Source organism: Saccoglossus kowalevskii, chromosome 3, assembly GCF_978046115.1.
Source record: "Saccoglossus kowalevskii chromosome 3, keSacKowa6.1, whole genome shotgun sequence".
NCBI classification, from domain to species: domain Eukaryota; kingdom Metazoa; phylum Hemichordata; class Enteropneusta; family Harrimaniidae; genus Saccoglossus; species Saccoglossus kowalevskii.
Window position 1 is genome coordinate 20,211,101 of NC_140643.1, and position 19,478 is coordinate 20,230,578.

At 33.6% G+C, this 19,478-nt stretch overlaps 1 protein-coding gene across 2 annotated transcripts; it reads right to left on the bottom strand.

Moving 5' to 3' along the window:
- Window positions 1-1,685: 1,685 nt before the first annotated feature.
- On the bottom strand, window positions 1,686-19,285 carry LOC100370436 (etoposide-induced protein 2.4-like). Of its 2 annotated transcripts, none has more exons than XM_002740266.4 (8): window positions 19,104-19,285; window positions 12,064-12,311; window positions 10,229-10,356; window positions 9,155-9,282; window positions 8,269-8,385; window positions 5,751-5,862; window positions 5,144-5,330; window positions 1,686-5,049 (listed from the first exon to the last, which is right to left on the bottom strand). In XM_002740266.4, exons 2-8 carry the CDS (start codon window positions 12,243-12,245, stop codon window positions 4,911-4,913), a joined length of 993 nt encoding a protein of 330 aa, XP_002740312.1. In that variant the 5' UTR covers window positions 12,246-12,311; window positions 19,104-19,285; the 3' UTR covers window positions 1,686-4,910. The 2 variants fall into 2 exon arrangements, with proteins under 2 accessions (XP_002740312.1, XP_085352985.1); XM_085496859.1 differs by lacking the exon at window positions 19,104-19,285 and adding an exon at window positions 17,953-18,164.
- Between the last annotated feature and the right edge of the window lie 193 nt (window positions 19,286-19,478).

The window sequence follows — 19,478 nt, forward strand, 5'->3', positions numbered from 1 at the left end:
CGCCGCCATTTTTAATTTCATTCACGCGAGAGAATGCGTTTGTTTTTAGGGCAAACTAGCCGATTTCATCCACAATTGGACTCCGAACTAGGAGTTCTGGATATATCTGGTAATCGATCATCATTTTTGGTACCTGGGCATGTTATTTCATTGAAAAAGTTATATTTTTCAAAGTCCCGAACTTTGTCTATGGAAGTTCGCAGGGCTGTGGTGGGGACATCTATCAACCGACCGCGTCCCCGTACACACAGCACTGTACGCAGGGCTAATGAACACCTAATTACGCGAAGAACCTAGAACACTAAGCCGGGGTATTTGAAACCGAAATTGTCATCTAAGCGTTAGGCCGTCGTTGATTGGCTGCTGAGCTGGAATGCCAATTTTTAGTTTTAAATACACCCAGGAAAGTGTTCTTTATATAACCCCAACGGACCGTATTTTTGTGAAAGATTGGTATTTTTGTCCTGATTTGTAGGAATCTGAAAAACGCGTTTCACAACTTGTCTCTTATTTAGTTTTATGCGTCATTCAAGATGGCGGCCCCCATATAGTAAATATCATATTTATTTAATTATCACGTGTGCGCCAGCTGACTGTAGTGAGAACATACTTTATTTGAATTATCTACATCTTGAACTAGCGAAATTACATGCCAGACAAGTGACATTGATGCCATATCTGATACCACTGTGTTATCATGTTTAACTGCAAGCTAGTTACATTTCCAAAGTAAAATCTTTTGAATGTTGAGGCGAGTAGTTTTCTACAACTCTTGGTTGACAATTAATCATGGTAAATTTAAAAATCAAATATTTTTGTCATACAATCTGGTAGAAAGCTGAGAGGAATTTCTGTAATTAAGAAGCTAAGTTTGCTAATCTCCTTAATCTATAATTAAGACTAGTTCTGTTTTCCCTGCTATTTTGGTCGCAATTGTACTCACCTATATAAACTAGTACCATTTATTTATTGAATCCTAACAAACGCTCTGAACCATGTGTGGCTGAACATTCCTAGCTGAAATTATTTAATGAAAATGACCTTGTCAACAAACGTGAACTTAAACTTTACATTGTTCATCAAGTAGTCTACTTCACAAATTTTATTGTATATGGAAAAGTGGTTTTAATGATACATTATGTATTAGGAAAACATAAAACCAATTAAATATGCAAATAATAATAATAGAAAACTTGTGTATGTTGTTTTCAAACTGACTTAAAACCAAATGGTACTTGAGATACAAACGCAACAAACAATGTTGTAAAAAGACCCCTTATTATTATGCAAAATAATTTTCAATACTAGTAAATAGTTTATGCAAATCACTATGAAGACGTACCTAGTTATGACTTTTATCAAAGTCTTACAAGTGCCTTAAGATATCTATATTTAAATACCACCAGAGTGAGTGAAGCTTTGTTGTTATATAACTAGATTTGCAGAAACATCGTGAAAAAAGAAAGTAACGTTTTGTTGGCCAAAGGAGGGCGCTATCAGTGAACGAGAACTCAGCCTATCCATCGCTGTGTGTGTGGCTTATTAAATCAGCATAGATTTATTTGCTGGTTTTTAGTGCTGGCTTGCAAAGGAATGTACTTTTAACATGGGGATGTACTAGCAGTGTGGATACACACTATAAGTTGTGTTGTGTAAGGAAGAGAACCAGTAGTAGAAACAAAACATGGTTTCATCGTAGCTTTATTTAAATTCATGCCAACATACATTTTTGACAATCTGAACTGCATAGAAATAATTAAAAAATTAAATTACAAACTGTACTCTGAAAATAACAATGTACATACATTCTAAAAATTCATGCTTCATACTCAACCTTTCACATTACGGTACACGGCGTAAATGGTTAAATTTTTTTGTAAAAATTAAACCTGACTTTAATTTTCTACATTCCTATACTATGGAGCATAATGGATTAGTTTATGGGAGGGGTAATAAATATTAGTCAAACTATTATGAGGTGCTAAAATTGTGCCCCCCCCCAATCTTGAAATGACATAATATGATGCTTGTACAGAAAATATCAAACACAATTTATACATACAGACACAAAATTAGCTAATGAATACTCAGTATTCATATTTATCTAGTACATACATGTACGGTAATATCACTTTCACAGATATTAAAAACAACCCAATATTTTCAGTTCTTTTTTGAATACCTATTAAAAAACAAAGCTTAAAAAAAAAACCTAAAATATATAATACATTAATACTGGTGCCAAGCCACTCTAAGACAAAAATTGTCAAAATGATTAAACCTCATAGTTGCAGGTGAAAACACATTAATGTAAATAAGCGATGCAGTTTTTAGCTGCAATTTACTATTTTAAAATAACTACCACTCTACTGCAGTTGAAACAAACAAATACAGTTCTGAATGATAAAAAGTAAGTCAGTTATGAACACACCTTACTATAGATATTCCTGACAAGTATACAGTAACTAATATTACTTTGACAACATAGCAAATTACAGAAGAAAACAACTATTTAACATATTTAATTGAGTTCTTTGTTTCATAATGAAATCACCTGCATGCTTAATGAGTAACAATAATGCACAAGATACACATACGATACACTAATTAGGGTTCACAATGCGCTCAAAGGTAGACATTAATGAGATATCTATTTCTAATTTCAGCTATTTACATGTGGGTACCAGCACATGCTGAAGGACTTTATAATTATCATTATTTTATTTTTATCTTAAATTGGACAGTGTGTGGTTAATACAAGAGAAATTAAATTTGGATCTTCCAAGTCAGTTGCGCCAGCACAACTGCAAGAAAACTGATACTGGAAATAACACTGTCTAAATTAAATGTTCTCTATATTACCTACAATCAACAATAAATTTTTTGTGTGTAACAAAAATGTCCAGGAATGGCAAGCACCATAGATATCCAACCAGGGCAAAAAACACCCATAATGTAGCTCCTAACAGTACAGAATTTATTCAACCACACAATAAAATTACCATAATAACAATACCATCAAATCTCCATTAGAAGCCGCATCACTAATAGAGTCGCACCCATTCTTTTTCAGCAATTGAGAACCAAAAATTCACCATTTCTCCTATGTGTAGATAGCTCCAATAGAAACCGCATCCCCTCTGTTGCATTGTACCATTTTAATAGAAGTCGCGGCTTCTAATACAGACTTTACAGTAGACCATTTTCTGTTCATTGTGAGATCCTGCTTTATACGTGAAACCGAACGAACAAACAAAGGTCATAGAAACACAGTGATATCAAACCATTGTATATTTTGGGCATATTAATGTGATATACACATTTGATGAAGGGTATTTTAAGGGTATTATAACACAATATTCCCCTCTTAGAAATCAACATTGAGCTATAACAAATAAATTGGAAAGTCTTTGAGTTGTCTTTAAATTACAGGAACAATAAATTTCTTCATAGTTATTAATTCATTTTTAGAAAGGCTCGTTTTTTCCAGGGAACTACCATATCCTCAGAACTTTGATGAGATTTGGTGATGATGTTGGCCTGAATTAACAAACTGTTCAATTTTTGCTGCAGGCGCTCGACCCACAGCATTCGCAATGAATAGAAAATTACCCATAAATATTAATTGTTGTCGCAAGTATTTGAGTTATATAGAGTGAGCATGGTACACTTTATATAAAATTGCAAATACTTTAAAAAGATATTTTTGTATGTGACTGACATAAATATCCACCAATATAACTATAACTGAAAGCTGAAAACATGACACACTCACTGAAAAAAATAAAGTCAAAGACACTTCAAAATCGCTGATAATGTGGACACAGCTTTTGCCATTAAGAGATAATATACATATTGGTATATTGATATAATATTACATAAAACATGCTTGCATATTACACATTGGCACAATAATTGTTTTCAATAAACGACAATCAGTGGGGTGTAACCACCAACTAATATCTTTAAGTTCAAGTTTTACACTATGGTTAACACTTAGATACATTCTATAAAAGTAGCACTAAATATCTGACTAATTACTGATTAATTATTTGTATTAATATTATAGTACTAATATTATTTTAATATGAATTACTAAACTTGAATATATCTATGTATACGTAATAATCACAGGATGTGAATAAACCATCTAAATTAGATGCGAGTCAATCTACAACTGGCAGATTATATAGATGTTAATACAAGTACATGTATACTTCTAATCTAATATCAGATTAGGCAGTAGTAAATTATCACAAACCAAATTCATTAAAAGACGCATGTGATTATCGGTAGTTACTTCCCTTGTTACAAGAACATGGGCGTATCAATTCATACGGGTTTATGAATTGATACGAACTTTATGAACTGCATTTATTCCATTAGAAGCACATATCTAACAGAGGTGCATATGAGCCAAGAAATACATTGAACCTTGGCTGAATTAAAGCATATATATGCAATCCTTTAGTCTCCCAAAAAAAATGATTAAATTTTTTTCAAATATGGGGTTGTGAGGTATTTTTTATTTTCTAAAATATTTGACAGGGCACACATTTTGCAGGTTTCATCAAGAATGGGCGCTATGCAATGTCTGAATAATTGATTGACCCACACTTTTTTGGGTAGTTCTTACACTGACTAGAAACATTACTTTTTTTTCGGCTCAATGAAGCAAATATGGTGGTTATATGCTTATCAGCAAGACTATGCTTTCAATGCAAAAATAACTAGAAGTCCTGAGTTGATTTTTAAATAACACAGAGGACTTCTTAAAGACAATGAAAAATTAATAAAAGTTTAGTTGAGTATGCCTCAAATTATGGTATTCTATATGACAAATCTTATATCACCTCTGACATGACTATCAATATATAATGCACAGTAGATGCGAGAAGAAAAGTACAACTCTAGCTAGTTGACAATGATATTGACGTGGTGACAGTACCAGTGGACTGATCTGTGGCAGATTTTGGTGTTCTCATCGTCTTATGAAATATCTTGTTGGCAAGTTCTACAGACAGATGGAAGACCCGTATAGTTTTCTCACTGGAAGAAAACAAACAAAATTTTAAAATTTGATGAAGTATTGGAACAGAAATTATTTGAAAACAAAAAATAATTGCACGGTTATGATGCTCACCATAGTTGTCTTGGTGGTCTGGCTTCGTTGGCACTAATAATAAATAAAGGGAACAGCATAGAGAACACGCAACCACTAACAATCTGTGACTGGGGTAGGTAAGTGCACACAGCTAAAGGTAAACCAAATCCAACAAAGTAAGGCCAGTTACTCTCGATGTAGTGGATGCGCTTGTGAACTTCCCAACCTATAGAAGTATAAAGTAGACACAACTTGAATAAAACAATAGAAAGATTGCATTAAAAGATCAATTCTAAAGGAAATTTTTACACCAATCAACTGTGTTGTGTTTTGTCATCCAAAAAAATGTAGCTAGCACTGAAACCTATCTTAATGCTTTTCAACAAAAGAGAAAGCTCCACTGCAGGACTATATATATACTGGTATATATATATATATATATACACACACTTTGTGTCTTGTTTCCAATTCTGACTCATTTTCTCAAGTCACATATCTTTGTTCTCATAAATTGTACTAAACTTGTATATACTAGTTAACAGGCATCAAAGATGAAACACTGACCAACGTTTACTGTGCTAAGATGAAACCACCAAAGTTGGGTTTGTTTTCCAACTTCTGCACTCATTAAATTATTTGTACTCACCCATATTAAACCATTTGTATTCAAATGCATATAAAGAATACAACAGACACAGATGAAAAAGACTTAACAGAGTAGCCATACCAGATAGAGGTATCAATCCAACAAACATAGCCTGAAAAAAACAATGAACACAAAGATATGAACATTCAAATAACATTCTATACAAACACCACTGGCTGCGCATAAAACAATGTTTTACATTTGGAACTGTGCTCATTACATTTCATGCTAATCATGGTACTGCAACTTGTCTCTGTTCACAAAATCAACTTATGTTATTCATACACAAATCAAAATTAAATGCCTTTGGAAGATGTGCTTTTTATAATGCTGCCCCATAACTATGAAACAGTTTATTAATATATAAATTTACCTGTCATTAATAATAATATTAACAAGTAATAAAAAAACCTGCTATATCGCATTGCAATGACCAAACTGAGGATAAGTGCTCACCACTAACAGATTAAAATGGAAAGATACAATAATCTACCAATCTCTGATAGAAAATGTTCAGTTTGTGAAATTAAAGAAATTGAAAATGAGCAACACTTTTTGCAGTCATTTCAGTTATACGCTAAAGAAAGAGAAAGTTTGTTTAGAAAACACAACATCATTCATGACAACAAAAACAATGAACAGTTATTAATTAATATTTTAAACAATGATGTGGTGAAACACATCTATAACTGTTTTAATATACAAGAAAATTCAATTAAAAGTGAAATGCTTGAACTAGCTGCTTCAGAAAATACAAATTAACCAGTTTTTCTACGTCTAGAAATTTAAGTTTTTTTCTGTATTGTTACCGTACTTATCTGGGTAAGAGCTCATGCCTGGGCAAACGCCCACCCCCCACTTTTCACACAATAAAGAAGTTGAGGTCATATCCGGGCACACGCCCAGGGGGTCTTTTTCTATACAAAAAATAATAAAAAACTATTTTCAATTCATTGACTGTGGTTGTATCAACAGTTGACTTTCTTGCAGTCTCTTGTGATGCTCATAAAAATACTTTAAATATAATTGTTAATTGCGTAAAACATGGGGTGAACACGCAATAGCTGTGACATCTTTCTGCCTTCAGGGCAGCGCGTTCACCGCTGATTTTTTTCAGAATCATAAAAGTCAGCAAGTCTATAAAAATATATATTAAAGCAGAAACGGTAGTTCTCTTTTTGAAATATGATGTGGCCCTAAAAAGGGCCGGCCGTTTGGTTTGTGCTTCCATAGAAACGATTCAAGCAAATCGTATAAGGAGAGCCGCTAAGCAAGTGCCGCACTCATTCGGCTTTAGCGTCGTCGACAATAAAACCAATGTTGCAATATTGTAGCAACCCGTACCTGGAAGAGTGGTTGAAATCACGTTATTTTGGCTTTATAAAATATTTGGTAGCAGCTTGCGAATCCATAAATGCAATTTTGCAATGTCACGCAATGTCACGCCGAAGACTGCCAACTTTTTTACCATCTTTCATTCATCACCGCTATTGCATTTCTGTCATGAAAACTATTCTTCTGTCGTTGGATAAAAAAAAACTTCCCATTTCAAGTCCACCGCGATATCCATATAGTTAGACATTCCAACCGCTGGAACTTGCTAAATGATAACTTTCACCGTGATTGATAAGCGTAGAGTCTGATAAGAAAGCAATGGCACGATTTGACCTTTACGATGATGAAATACCAGTAGTGATGTCATCTTAGCCAATCAGTTAAGCAGATGCATAAAGGTCAAAGATGATTGCCAGACTGTAAACAAAAACAGCGTGTGCCATCGCAGCAGAGTGATCCTATTTTTTTGTCTCTTTATTGTGATTAGATATGAATGAAAAGTGCCAAGGTGATAGACCAAGGTGAAATCCGTGGATTAAAAATGTCCAAATTGTGTGGGGCGATATCGACGAACTTCAGGAAAAAGTTTTAGGGATTTTGTTTGACGGCTACAGTGACGCCGACTTGGACTTTGAGGGTTTTGAGTTTGACGAAGATGGCAATGAACGTACAAATAAAGATCTGAGAAGTTTTTTCAAACAGCTATGAATTTTTATAATTTTTACTGTGTAAAATTGTTAATTATTATTGATCTTATATGACAGTTGATTCGTAATTTGTGGAGACCGGGAATCATTTACGTAGTTTAACCCCAGACATTTTAATTCATTTTGAGTTCACGTGCATTGGGTGTGTTTGTCGGCAGGAAAATCCTAATTCAAATGATTCCTCACTGTCGATTTTTTATTATTTCTGGTTTATTTATCACAGTATAAGCAATACATTAATTTTGTTTTACTTCTAATGTTGCATATTGTTCATTTATATCGGTTGCATGTTTTCATTTGCCGTTCTATTCCCTACCGCAGTTCGATCTGCGTGTTGAAAATTTTCGTGAATTTTCGTTTTTTGCCGGGGATTTCATTAAAACCTCAGATATGGGAAATGATAGCAATAAAGATTCTATTCTATTGAAAACTAAGACACTTATGATCTAGGAAGTGATTAGATATGTATGATTTACCTGAATCAGGAATATTGCCTGTATAACTATACTAAACAGAAGATCAGCTACCATAGTACTTAAACCTAGCATCTGTGGACGTCCACGTGACTTTCTGTAGGCAAGATCTCCTATGTCCTGAAAATGAAAGGTCTTGACTCATTAATAAGGCAAGAGGTAAAGCTACTTACATGTAAGGTACATGTACATTATAAAGGTACTCGCAATACATGTACTAACGATTTTACACTAAATATTGGTGCTTTTATGTTACCTTTGAAATTATTGAGAAATACAAACATTTTCTTTAATAGAGAATTTTCACTTTATGAAAAAAATCTAGATAATGTCCCATCCAAAATAGGTTATCGTTTGTGGACTATTAAAAGTACATCTGCTTTATAAGTAAATCAGTCCATGGTCAAATTAAGATATTTACCAGTATATGATCTAGCATACCATAAATGCAATTTTTGGTTTATATGTGTTTCTATTGAAGACATGCTTCTAATACAGTACATATGATATACACGTCTTCTGGATATATCCGTCTAATAGGGTAAGTATGATTGATGCACGGATTTTTTTAAACAAGGGAACAGGGGCGCAGCACCCTCATGCCATGGTCATGCTCCCTCTTACCCTGGGGAGCAGATCCTCTGGCAACCATAAAATCCTGATTGACCAAGGATCACATGTGGCCACAGTCTTCAACTGTGATCTGTCTGATAGTAATTTTGGCCCCAAGGAAGCCATAGAACGCTCCATTTTAATTTAGAATTATCAAAAACTCCACACCCTGATAGGGAGAACTCTAACTCCCCACTTGGTGGCGCTGCTGAATTGTAGTGCTCCCTCTTGCATTTTTTTTCGACAAAAAACCCTGATTGATAGATATATTTCTTACCTGAAACCATAAACTATTGACAATTTTAGAAAGTAGAAAGAGTGGTATGACCCACAATGCACTGAAAGTATATGATAACATCGGTCCCAGCCATGACCACACAACTAAACTTTGAACTGCACTATCACCTAAAAAATATAATGAGATTTCCTGGATAATCAACATTACCAAATACAGACAGTGTGGTTCACAGTACAAATCAGTGCAGGATAGGATGGGATAGGACAGTGACACTGTTTTTATATTACACGACTAAAAATAAAGTAGTATCTAGACATAACAAAAACTGACTCAAAGATAGTCAGAGGGACATAGCTGATGATTGTTATAAACATTATTGACATTGATTACTTTAAATATACGAAGTCACATTAGTTTTTGCCCACTATTGATAAACACATGCCAACTTTTCAAACACAGATCCTTGTTGATACAATATTGTACTGGCTGTACCTGATAAGCTTCTAATTATAGATTCATGAAATACCCGAACAAAACAAAATGTTCCATGCTGCTTGGCTTATGTTGAGCTGAATCATTGACATTCTTATTCTCTTAGTTAATTTGGGTTTTGAGAAATACTCATATTATTAATCTCATATAACATATTGGGCTTCACCAAAATCCAAAAATAGAATTAATTTCTCCTTTTTATTCGAATACTGCACAAATGTTACACAGGCACACTTTCCCATGTACATCACCACACCAGTATTATCATATAAAAGCAAACACATCAATATCAGTATATGAAAAATATACTGTATGAAATCGTACATTATATACTGTATGAACAGACTGGGGATAAAATTATTTTTCACATATTTAAAAACAACAAGCATGGTTGAAACATGCAGCATAAACACAAAAATTTAATGAAATGTGTGAGTGGACAAATTAATGTACCGATATATGGTTTTATTGCACATTACCCATACATGCTGAATGTATAACTTATACAATACAATGCACATGAAAATGAAATAGGCACTGAGAAACAACTCTTCAAAATATTGTAACTCATAGTTTGTAGTTATTATTGGTAGTTAGAAATCTTAAGTAATTTATACTCACCAACTATGTAGTAAGTTAATTTTTCTAATAACGGTAAAACTATGTTATTAAATATTGCTATACTACACCAAAACACACCACCATTGAAGGTACAACACTGTATGATACGGAACAGAATACGAGTCTCGCTGAAAGACAAAATGGAACACAAAATAACACAGCTTTTTAATCGATGATAATCAATGTAATTTGTTATGAACTGGTACAGTGTTACTAATTGAGTGAAATATTAGGCTAAAAAGAATGATTTGTTTCTACTCTTGAGATGTTCCAAAGAATGAAATAATAAGATTTTTTATGCAATTCAATTTTTTTATTTTTTGAACTCACACACACACTGACTAGAAACAAATCAATTTTTTATTGGCTGTGGTTTAATGCAGTAAATAGTATACCCACAGTCCCTCAACACTCGGTTAGGAAATTGTTCTAAGGTGTGAATCACCCGAGTCCTGTGTACAGTGCGTGTTTTGCTTGTGGAGAGAGAGCAGTGACGTCACAGCATTATCTTCGAGCTCGTTCGAAGCACGTCCGTCCAGTGTTACGTCTACAAATATTGCGTGTTTTTGATCAAAGTCGGTAAATTTTATTTAAAGTTACAAATCTCTGTGTGATCATATCGGTTTCATGAAAGGGCACGTGTACATGTAGTTTAAAATCCATATTCATTATAAATAACGAAAAAAAAAACGATTTTGATTTCAAACTGTAGCTTCCATGTTCATTTATTATTACTGTATGCGTTACGGCAATAGTACCACGAAAGTTTCAACCCTGGTGAATCGCGTTACCACCCCCAAAACAAACACAGTCGTTATCAATTTGTGATTTGATACATTAATTTTGGACAATATTTTTTACTTTGTGCATAAGTGCTGGGAAGGTGTTCATTTCAGTCATTCATTCATTCAAGATGGCTGTTTGGTGTCGCTAACAGAAAATGTTATTCCGTGAGAAATAGGAACTACCGAAACTTAAAAGATAGAATTAATTGTAGCTTTTAGATAACCAAACCGTTTATGTTGTCATATGACCCATTCTATTCTAATCATAATTAATAACATTATGTCACGTTACCTGTTACATGTGCTCGGCAGAATTTTTGTTTTCAAGATGGCGATACCTACTATTGTCGCCGTTATGCTGAAAGTATCCGATCGTATCGACCTTCGTATATGCACATTTCGGCTTAAACTATTATATAGTTAGTACAATATGGAGATTAGATATCCCAAAAAATGGCAAATATTATTTCCATTGCTGTTCTCTTATTTTTTCATTCGTTTTTTTCCAAGTGGTGGTGGCGATCCATTATGTCACCCCAATCAATATCACTGTCGACGAAATCTTTGTGTTTTTCCTGCATTCCGTTAAAATAAAATGCCCAGAAGTCAGTAAGTTGAAACTTTCACAGCAGTGAAACATGAAAATAAAGTTGTGTACGCCTGCGCAGAAATTAATTGCGAGGTATTCTGGGTGAAAATGATGTCATACTATATGCTAATTTTATGTTAATGTAGACAGTGTGGGGATTACCGGTAAACTAATTTTACGAACGCGAAACACGTTTCCTAACCAGGTGTGGAGGGACTGTGGTATACCAGAATAAAGTACCACACATTGTGCATAGTTGACACATTTGGTGGTGATATTTACTTAACAGATAAATCATTCGCCTACATAATCACTTGTGTTTTATTCATCATAACTATCACATGACCAATCTTACAAATTGTTGTTATTAGAATAGATTAGCCAGTGTAAAATTATTCAATTTGTCATCATATTGAACAATTTTGCAGTTGGATTGACAGTGACACCCATGCATGACATACCCTGCTTCCTTCTTTGGTGGTGGTCTTCCTTTCAATCGTGCCCACTCTTCTCTTTTCTTTCTTACTTTTTCCTCACGAGCACTCAGCTCACTGTCCATGCTATATATCTTCAAGGTGCCTGCAAATGCATCTTTCATGCCATTTCCTATACCCTGAAGGATTTCTTTGACATTATCCGTCATAACTGAAGTCTTTTAATTAGATGTACAAGTCACAGAGATGAATGACTCAAGTAGTCTACACACTTTCTGAAAAGATTAAGTAAAGTCAGTGATTTTTTGCTGCTAGAAATATTAACTACTGTGGAATACTTTATTTTCGCTGGAATTAATTTTCACTGAAAAGGCTTTTTGGGCATTTTGTATGGAATTTATTTTCACTGATTTTTGATGAGTTTAATGTAAAATATAGGAAAAAAAGTATATTCGCTGGATTTTATTTTCACGGAATCATCCCTTCAGCGAAAATAGCGAAAATAAATTCCAAGCGAAAATAAAGTATTCTACAGTATTTAGTTTGCAAGAACAGACAGTCACTTGACTTGTAAAATGTTTAGGTAGACAGGCATACAGTATGTCAAATGAAAAATGTACATATAATATGGTGATCAAGATAAAGATCTCACAAAAAATGAACTCTTGTACTTTGTAGCATTTAAAAGCGATTCCATTCAGTGCATATTAATGTTTCTAAGGGCTAAGAAAAAAAAAATTGCAGTTCCTGTAACAGGCTAACTAAATATTTGGTAAGCAGATTAGAGTTTTTATTTTAGTTTAGTTTAGTTTATTTTTATTTTTCTAGTGGACCACATTTTTACAGGTTATTTCTATTACAATCATGCATTTAACATAGACATGAGAATGACTACCACTTGTAAGTTTATACTATAAAACCATTTATTTTCAATGACACGTACGGTAATTTCACTATTTTCACGTTTTGAGCAATTTCCCTTGGTTTCATTTTCACAAACTTGGCAAGGAAACAATAAGTTCTATCGTTTTTTTCTACATGCCCATGTGAATTTAATTTAGTGAATTATACTTATTAATAAAAATAGCGAAATTAAAGAACAGTGTATAATTAATGCAGTCATATTCTGACCATTTACTAAACCAAAGGTAAATAAACAGAATAATTTTTGTGAGGACATGACTAATTTGTCTAAATATACAATAAAATGGGCTAATTTGCAAACAAAGTTTGACTGAAAATATTTGTAGAAAGTTACCTTTGCCTAATCGATAGCATATCGATTTTACTTGAAACAAGTTTGTCTGCATTAACATAAATGAGCAACTGTACATGCATTCAAACACTCAAAATACAATTACAAGTGTATACATGCTTTGCAAATAAATAAGGGCATTAGCAAAATGTTCTGAGATGAATGCTAATCAGATACTTAACAGAGTCACTAATTTATACAACTTGTCAAGATTTCTAGCTCTTCATCGCATATCACACCACTGGCATACCTTCATCTTATAAATTCATCAAAACATATGGAATATTGGTTGACCAATAAATTAAACCCCAAAACAAAATAGTGATGTTACGAATGCAATTTTTACCACCCTTGTTCGACTGAGAATCTAAATTGGGAATTATTTGCTTATATAAACTTATTTTTTGGGGAAAATATGGTTTTTATTATGCATCATAATTTTTAATGGAGTCAGTTAAGATATGGGATCAAGCTCAGGTCATGCCCATTAATTTTTCTATCCACTTAAAACTTGGAAACTTTTATTATGTCTTAGAACCAGTAGCGAGAGTGATAAATTTATTTCCATTATGAGCAACAAACATATGGTATTTCGGCACAGATCTAGAAGCAGTACCTACACACGAATTGGTGACGTCATAAAATACATGACCTTCAATCGGGGTCGTTTCCTCGGTATATACGAATTGGTATATACAAATTACAATAAAGATACTTAAGACATTACACATAAGGTAAAACAAATCACGTGACAATATAATGATAATAACGGTAATAAATCCTAGCTTAACAGTTGAACAGAACGCTCATATAGTCAGTCGGGTGACGCCGAGGGTCACGAACTGTGTTGCAAAATGGCCGTGTGGTTGAAACTGGGTCATGACGGGTGAGGAAGACATCATTAAACACTCAAAATCACAATAAAACGGGGAAGTGGTTGCATATTACGGCGTAGCTAACATGGAAAATAAAAAAACGCCCAATACAAACGACATGGGTTCGAATCACACTAGATACACACTCACCAGAACCGAAGCAATCAGAAACCAGCAATCGTTTTGGCTTTTCCGTTCAACTCATCGGAACACTGGAGTAGTTAGAAAAATGAACACCACTTAACGACCAACGTCGTGGCGTGGTACACAAGCGTGCCATCAAAATAAAACAAAATTAGCTTGAAAAGACAGTGGGTTCGAGTCCCGCTCAGAGCTACCGTAAAAACGTAAATCAAATAAACTGAAATCTCTCAAACCGTAAACAAGTAAACAAAGAACGTCGCAAAAGAATAATAAACCTCACAAAACTCCACCATACAAAACTGAATGAATAAATAATAAAATAACTAACGTCTTAAACTAGACGACGCGCAATTTGTTCAACAGTTTCCAGATTGTGACAAGAGATAAACAAGACCCAAGTCAAGGTAAGTTTTGTTAAAGTGTCGATGGCGTTCCCTATATTACGAAAACAATTCAGGCAACAGACGAATATCTTCTGTGGTGTTGTGGAATTTATACCGTGTCTGCGGAATTGTTGATTGAGGGTTCGAAGCCAGCAGTTAACATTTTGTTAGAAAGTTTCACAATTAAATCAAATATCCAATGATACCAGTATATTTATTTCATTATTTTAACAACTTGCAATGGTGGAAGTTGGTCAAACACGAGTTCTTACACCTAAATAAGTATCAAATATTTGTCGACACATTTATTCTCTCAACCTTGTAGAGGTGGAAATTAATTAAACAACAGGTATTTACTCACAAATATAATGGTCAATATTTGTCCATACATTCATTCTGTCAATTTAAGAACTTGTAATTGTTGGAATTAATCAAATGAGAGTTGTCTACACCAAAATAAGTTTCAAATACTTGTCCATACATTTATTCTCTCAATTTAACAACTTGTAATGGTGTAAAATAATTAAACGAGAGTTGTCTACACCAAAATAAGTCTAAAATATTTGTCCGCACATTTATTCTCTCAATTTAACAACTTGTAATGGTGTAAAATAATTAAACGAGAGTTGTCTACACCAAAATAAGTCTAAAATATTTGTCCGCACATTTATTCTCTTAATTTAACAACTTGTAATGGTGTAAAATAATTAAACGAGAGCTGTCTACACCAAAATAAGTCTAAAATATTTGTCCATACATTTATTCTCTCACGTTAACAACTTGTAATGGTGTAAAATAATTAAACGAGAGTTGTCTACACCAAAATAAGTCTAAAATATTTGTCCGCACATTTATTCTCTCAATTTAACAACTTGTAATGGTGTAAAATAATTAAACGATAGCTGTCTACACCAAAATAAGTCTAAAATATTTGTCCATACATTTATTCTCTCACGTTAACAACTTGTAATGGTGTAAAATAATTAAACGAGAGTTGTCTACACCAAAATAAGTCTAAAATATTTGTCTGCACATTTATTCTCTCAATTTAACAACTTGTAATGGTGTAAAATAATTAAACGAGAGCTGTCTACACCAAAATAAGTCTAAAATATTTGTCCATACATTTATTCTCTCACGTTAACAACTTGTAATGGTGTAAAATAATTAAACGAGAGTTGTCTACACCAAAATAAGTCTAAAATATTTGTCCGCACATTTATTCTCTCAATTTAACAACTTGTAATGGTGTAAAATAATTAAACGATAGCTGTCTACACCAAAATAAGTCTAAAATATTTGTCCGCACATTTATTCTCTCAATTTAACAACTTGTAATGGTGTAAAATAATTAAACGATAGCTGTCTACACCAAAATAAGTCTAAAATATTTGTCCATACATTTATTCTCTCAATTTAACAACTTGTAATGGTGTAAAATAATTAAACGAGAGTTGTCTACACCAAAATAAGTCTAAAATATTTGTCCGCACATTTATTCTCTTAATTTAACAACTTGTAATGGTGTAAAATAATTAAACGAGAGCTGTCTACACCAAAATAAGTCTAAAATATTTGTCCATACATTTATTCTCTCATGTTAACAACTTGTAATGGTGTAAAATAATTAAACGAGAGTTGTCTACACCAAAATAAGTCTAAAATATTTGTCCGCACATTTATTCTCTCAATTTAACAACTTGTAATGGTGTAAAATAATTAAACGATAGCTGTCTACACCAAAATAAGTCTAAAATATTTGTCCATACATTTATTCTCTCACGTTAACAACTTGTAATGGTGTAAAATAATTAAACGAGAGTTGTCTACACCAAAATAAGTCTAAAATATTTGTCCGCACATTTATTCTCTCAATTTAACAACTTGTAATGGTGTAAAATAATTAAACGATAGCTGTCTACACCAAAATAAGTCTAAAATATTTGTCCGTATATTTATTCTCTCAATTTAACAACTTGTAATTGTGGGAATTAATCAAACGAGAGCTGTCTACACCAAAATAAGTCTAAAATATTTGTCCGCACACTTATTCTCTCAATTTAACAACTTGTAATGGTGTAAAATAATTAAACGAGAGCTGTCTACACCAAAATAAGTCTAAAATATTTGTCCATACATTTATTCTCTCAATTTAACAACTTGGAATTGTGTAAAATAATTAAACGAGAGCTGTCTACACCAAAATAAGTCTAAAATATTTGTCCGCACATTTATTCTTTCAATTTAACAACCTGTAATTGTGGGAATTAATCAAACGTGAGTTGTTTACATCAAACTAAGTATTTAATATTTGTTGAGACATTTATTCTCTCAATTTAACAACTTGTAATGGTGTAAAATAATTAAACGAGAGTTGTCTACACCAAAATTAATCTCAAATATTTGTCCACACATTTATTGTCACAATTTAACCACTTGTTAATAGTGGAAATTACTTAAATGCGACTTGTTTAATCAGTTGACATCAATGCAACTTACTGTAAATGGGGTAATTATTCACTGGGTTTTAATTTAGCTTATTTCGCTGACTGGAAAATGCGCTAAATTAAAACACAGTGAATATGTACAATTTAGCATAGAACACATTATCTAAATGACGAAACCGTGAATTTAAAACCCACTTAATATGCCTGAAATGGTAAATCAGTGAAAATTAAACCCAATGAAAATTAGTCATTTTACAGTACCCGCAGACAGTGCACAACAGAGTATCATTATTGAGCAATTATAAACAGGAACGTGTCTTGGCATTAGGGTTAGGGTCGGGTCAGGTATGGGCAACGGAATTATTAACAGGAACGTGTCTTGACATTAGGGTTAGGGTCGGGTCAGGTATGGGCAACGGAATTATTAACAGGAACGTGTCTTGACATTAGGGTTAGGGTCGGGTCAGGTATGGGCAACGCAAATGGCAAACACCCAATTGGCAAGATGTACACTAACGGGTTATGGCATGCATATAGTTTACACAAGTAAAAACACAAAATTGGCAATTTTTTGGACAATTGTAACTCAATAATAGAAATATGTTGTATTTCTATATATATACACACTATATAGTCTTATCAAATGCAAACACATCCAGTTAATCCATTGTGGTCTTGTGGGTCAGTTATTTACATAGTGATCAGGAGGACCTGGGTTCAATTCCCTTGCCTGCCCATCTTTTTCTCGCAAACACCATTTGGCAATAAAGCTAAATATGACAACAAATTATTTAATTTGCATGACCACCCACATAGCTCAGTTGATTTGTACGATGTCAGCAATGTGAGCGATCGTTGGTTCGAATCCAGTATGTTTAGTTAGATTTTTGAATGCTAGTGAAGACAGTGCTCCTATGAATAGGACTTAAATCCTATCTCCTGTGTGAAGACACTCGTGGTACAGTGGACAAGACAGTGCGCTGGGAACTCAAAGATCGCAAGTTCGAGTCACGGATTAGACACTCCTAGAAAAGACATGAAAGACGTTAAAAACATAAACAGTGGATTCAAAAACTCAAGTCAGGAAAACAGAACACAAGAATACTACCCCACATGGAAGCCAGTCGAAGCCAGTCGAAGTCGTCGAAGAATGAACACAGTCGAAGAACGAACACAGTTGACAGCTGTAGGTCACGTGCAACAACAGACACGAGGAGCATGGCTGCTCTTCAAATGGCTCCCTTCTTTTGTATTGACCCCCTAAGGATTGCTAATCCCCCTTTCTAACTCTTCCCCCAAAAATAATATATCGCCCCTTTTAAAATGTATTGAGCCACAAATTAATGAATATTCATGAGCACAGAAACTGCAACGTCATGAATAAATTAGCATAATTTTAAAAAAATTGCATAAAGTGTAGGTACTCCTTCTGGAGCTCTGCCTGTATTTCCCATACCTCAGTTGATTAAGACAAGTCTTAATAACGGACAGTGGATGTGTCTTGAATGAGTTTGGAGCTTTAACTGTGTTTTGTTGTTGTTGTTTTTTTAATATTAATATTGTTTTGTTCACTCGCAATAACATAATTTGACTAGGATATTTTATGGATACTACAGTGTTAAGAAGCAAATAGTAGGCGTCTTTGACAAACAGCGTAATCCGACGTGCGCTATTTAATCTTGTGTACAGAGTAAATACCATAGGCGCTCATGGTAACAAAGAATGAAGAAAGCAATTTTCATCCCGGTTTTTTTTAGTTTTATGGCTTACTCAATGTGTCTGCAATTTCGTAGCAGGAAAGGGCCCTACTTTTAAAGGTAACATAGGTGGCTCGTATAAGCCGAGTAGTTCACGGTAGGCCAATCACGACTGGACTTCCATCAACGTCATTGTCGTAGTGAACAACGACGACTTCGATCAACGTAATAACAAAGGTTGGAGAAACAAACAGAACGGGACGTACCTCGGGCCTCTGGGACTTTATGTCTACATAGTTCGTTTCCTTGGTTCCATTCACGACTAACCAGTCCAATTTTTTTGAAACAGAAATATATGTTTTTCAACAGTATTGGTATTTTTTCCTTGTGGGTCAATGTAACTTGACAGGCTCCAATCTCGTCTTCCAATAACAAATTACGGCAAAAGTTGTACATTTGCAGCAACTGTTTCAAAGATAAAGATTTGGGTCAGAGTCGATATTTGTTATTGTATTTGTTTTAAATATCTCGTATATTTGAAATACATTAAAAATTAAATTCATAAAGGGAATGCATTTCCGAAATTCTGTAGGTTCTAGTAACTATATTCAGATTATAAATTTCATCAAACGGGCGAACGA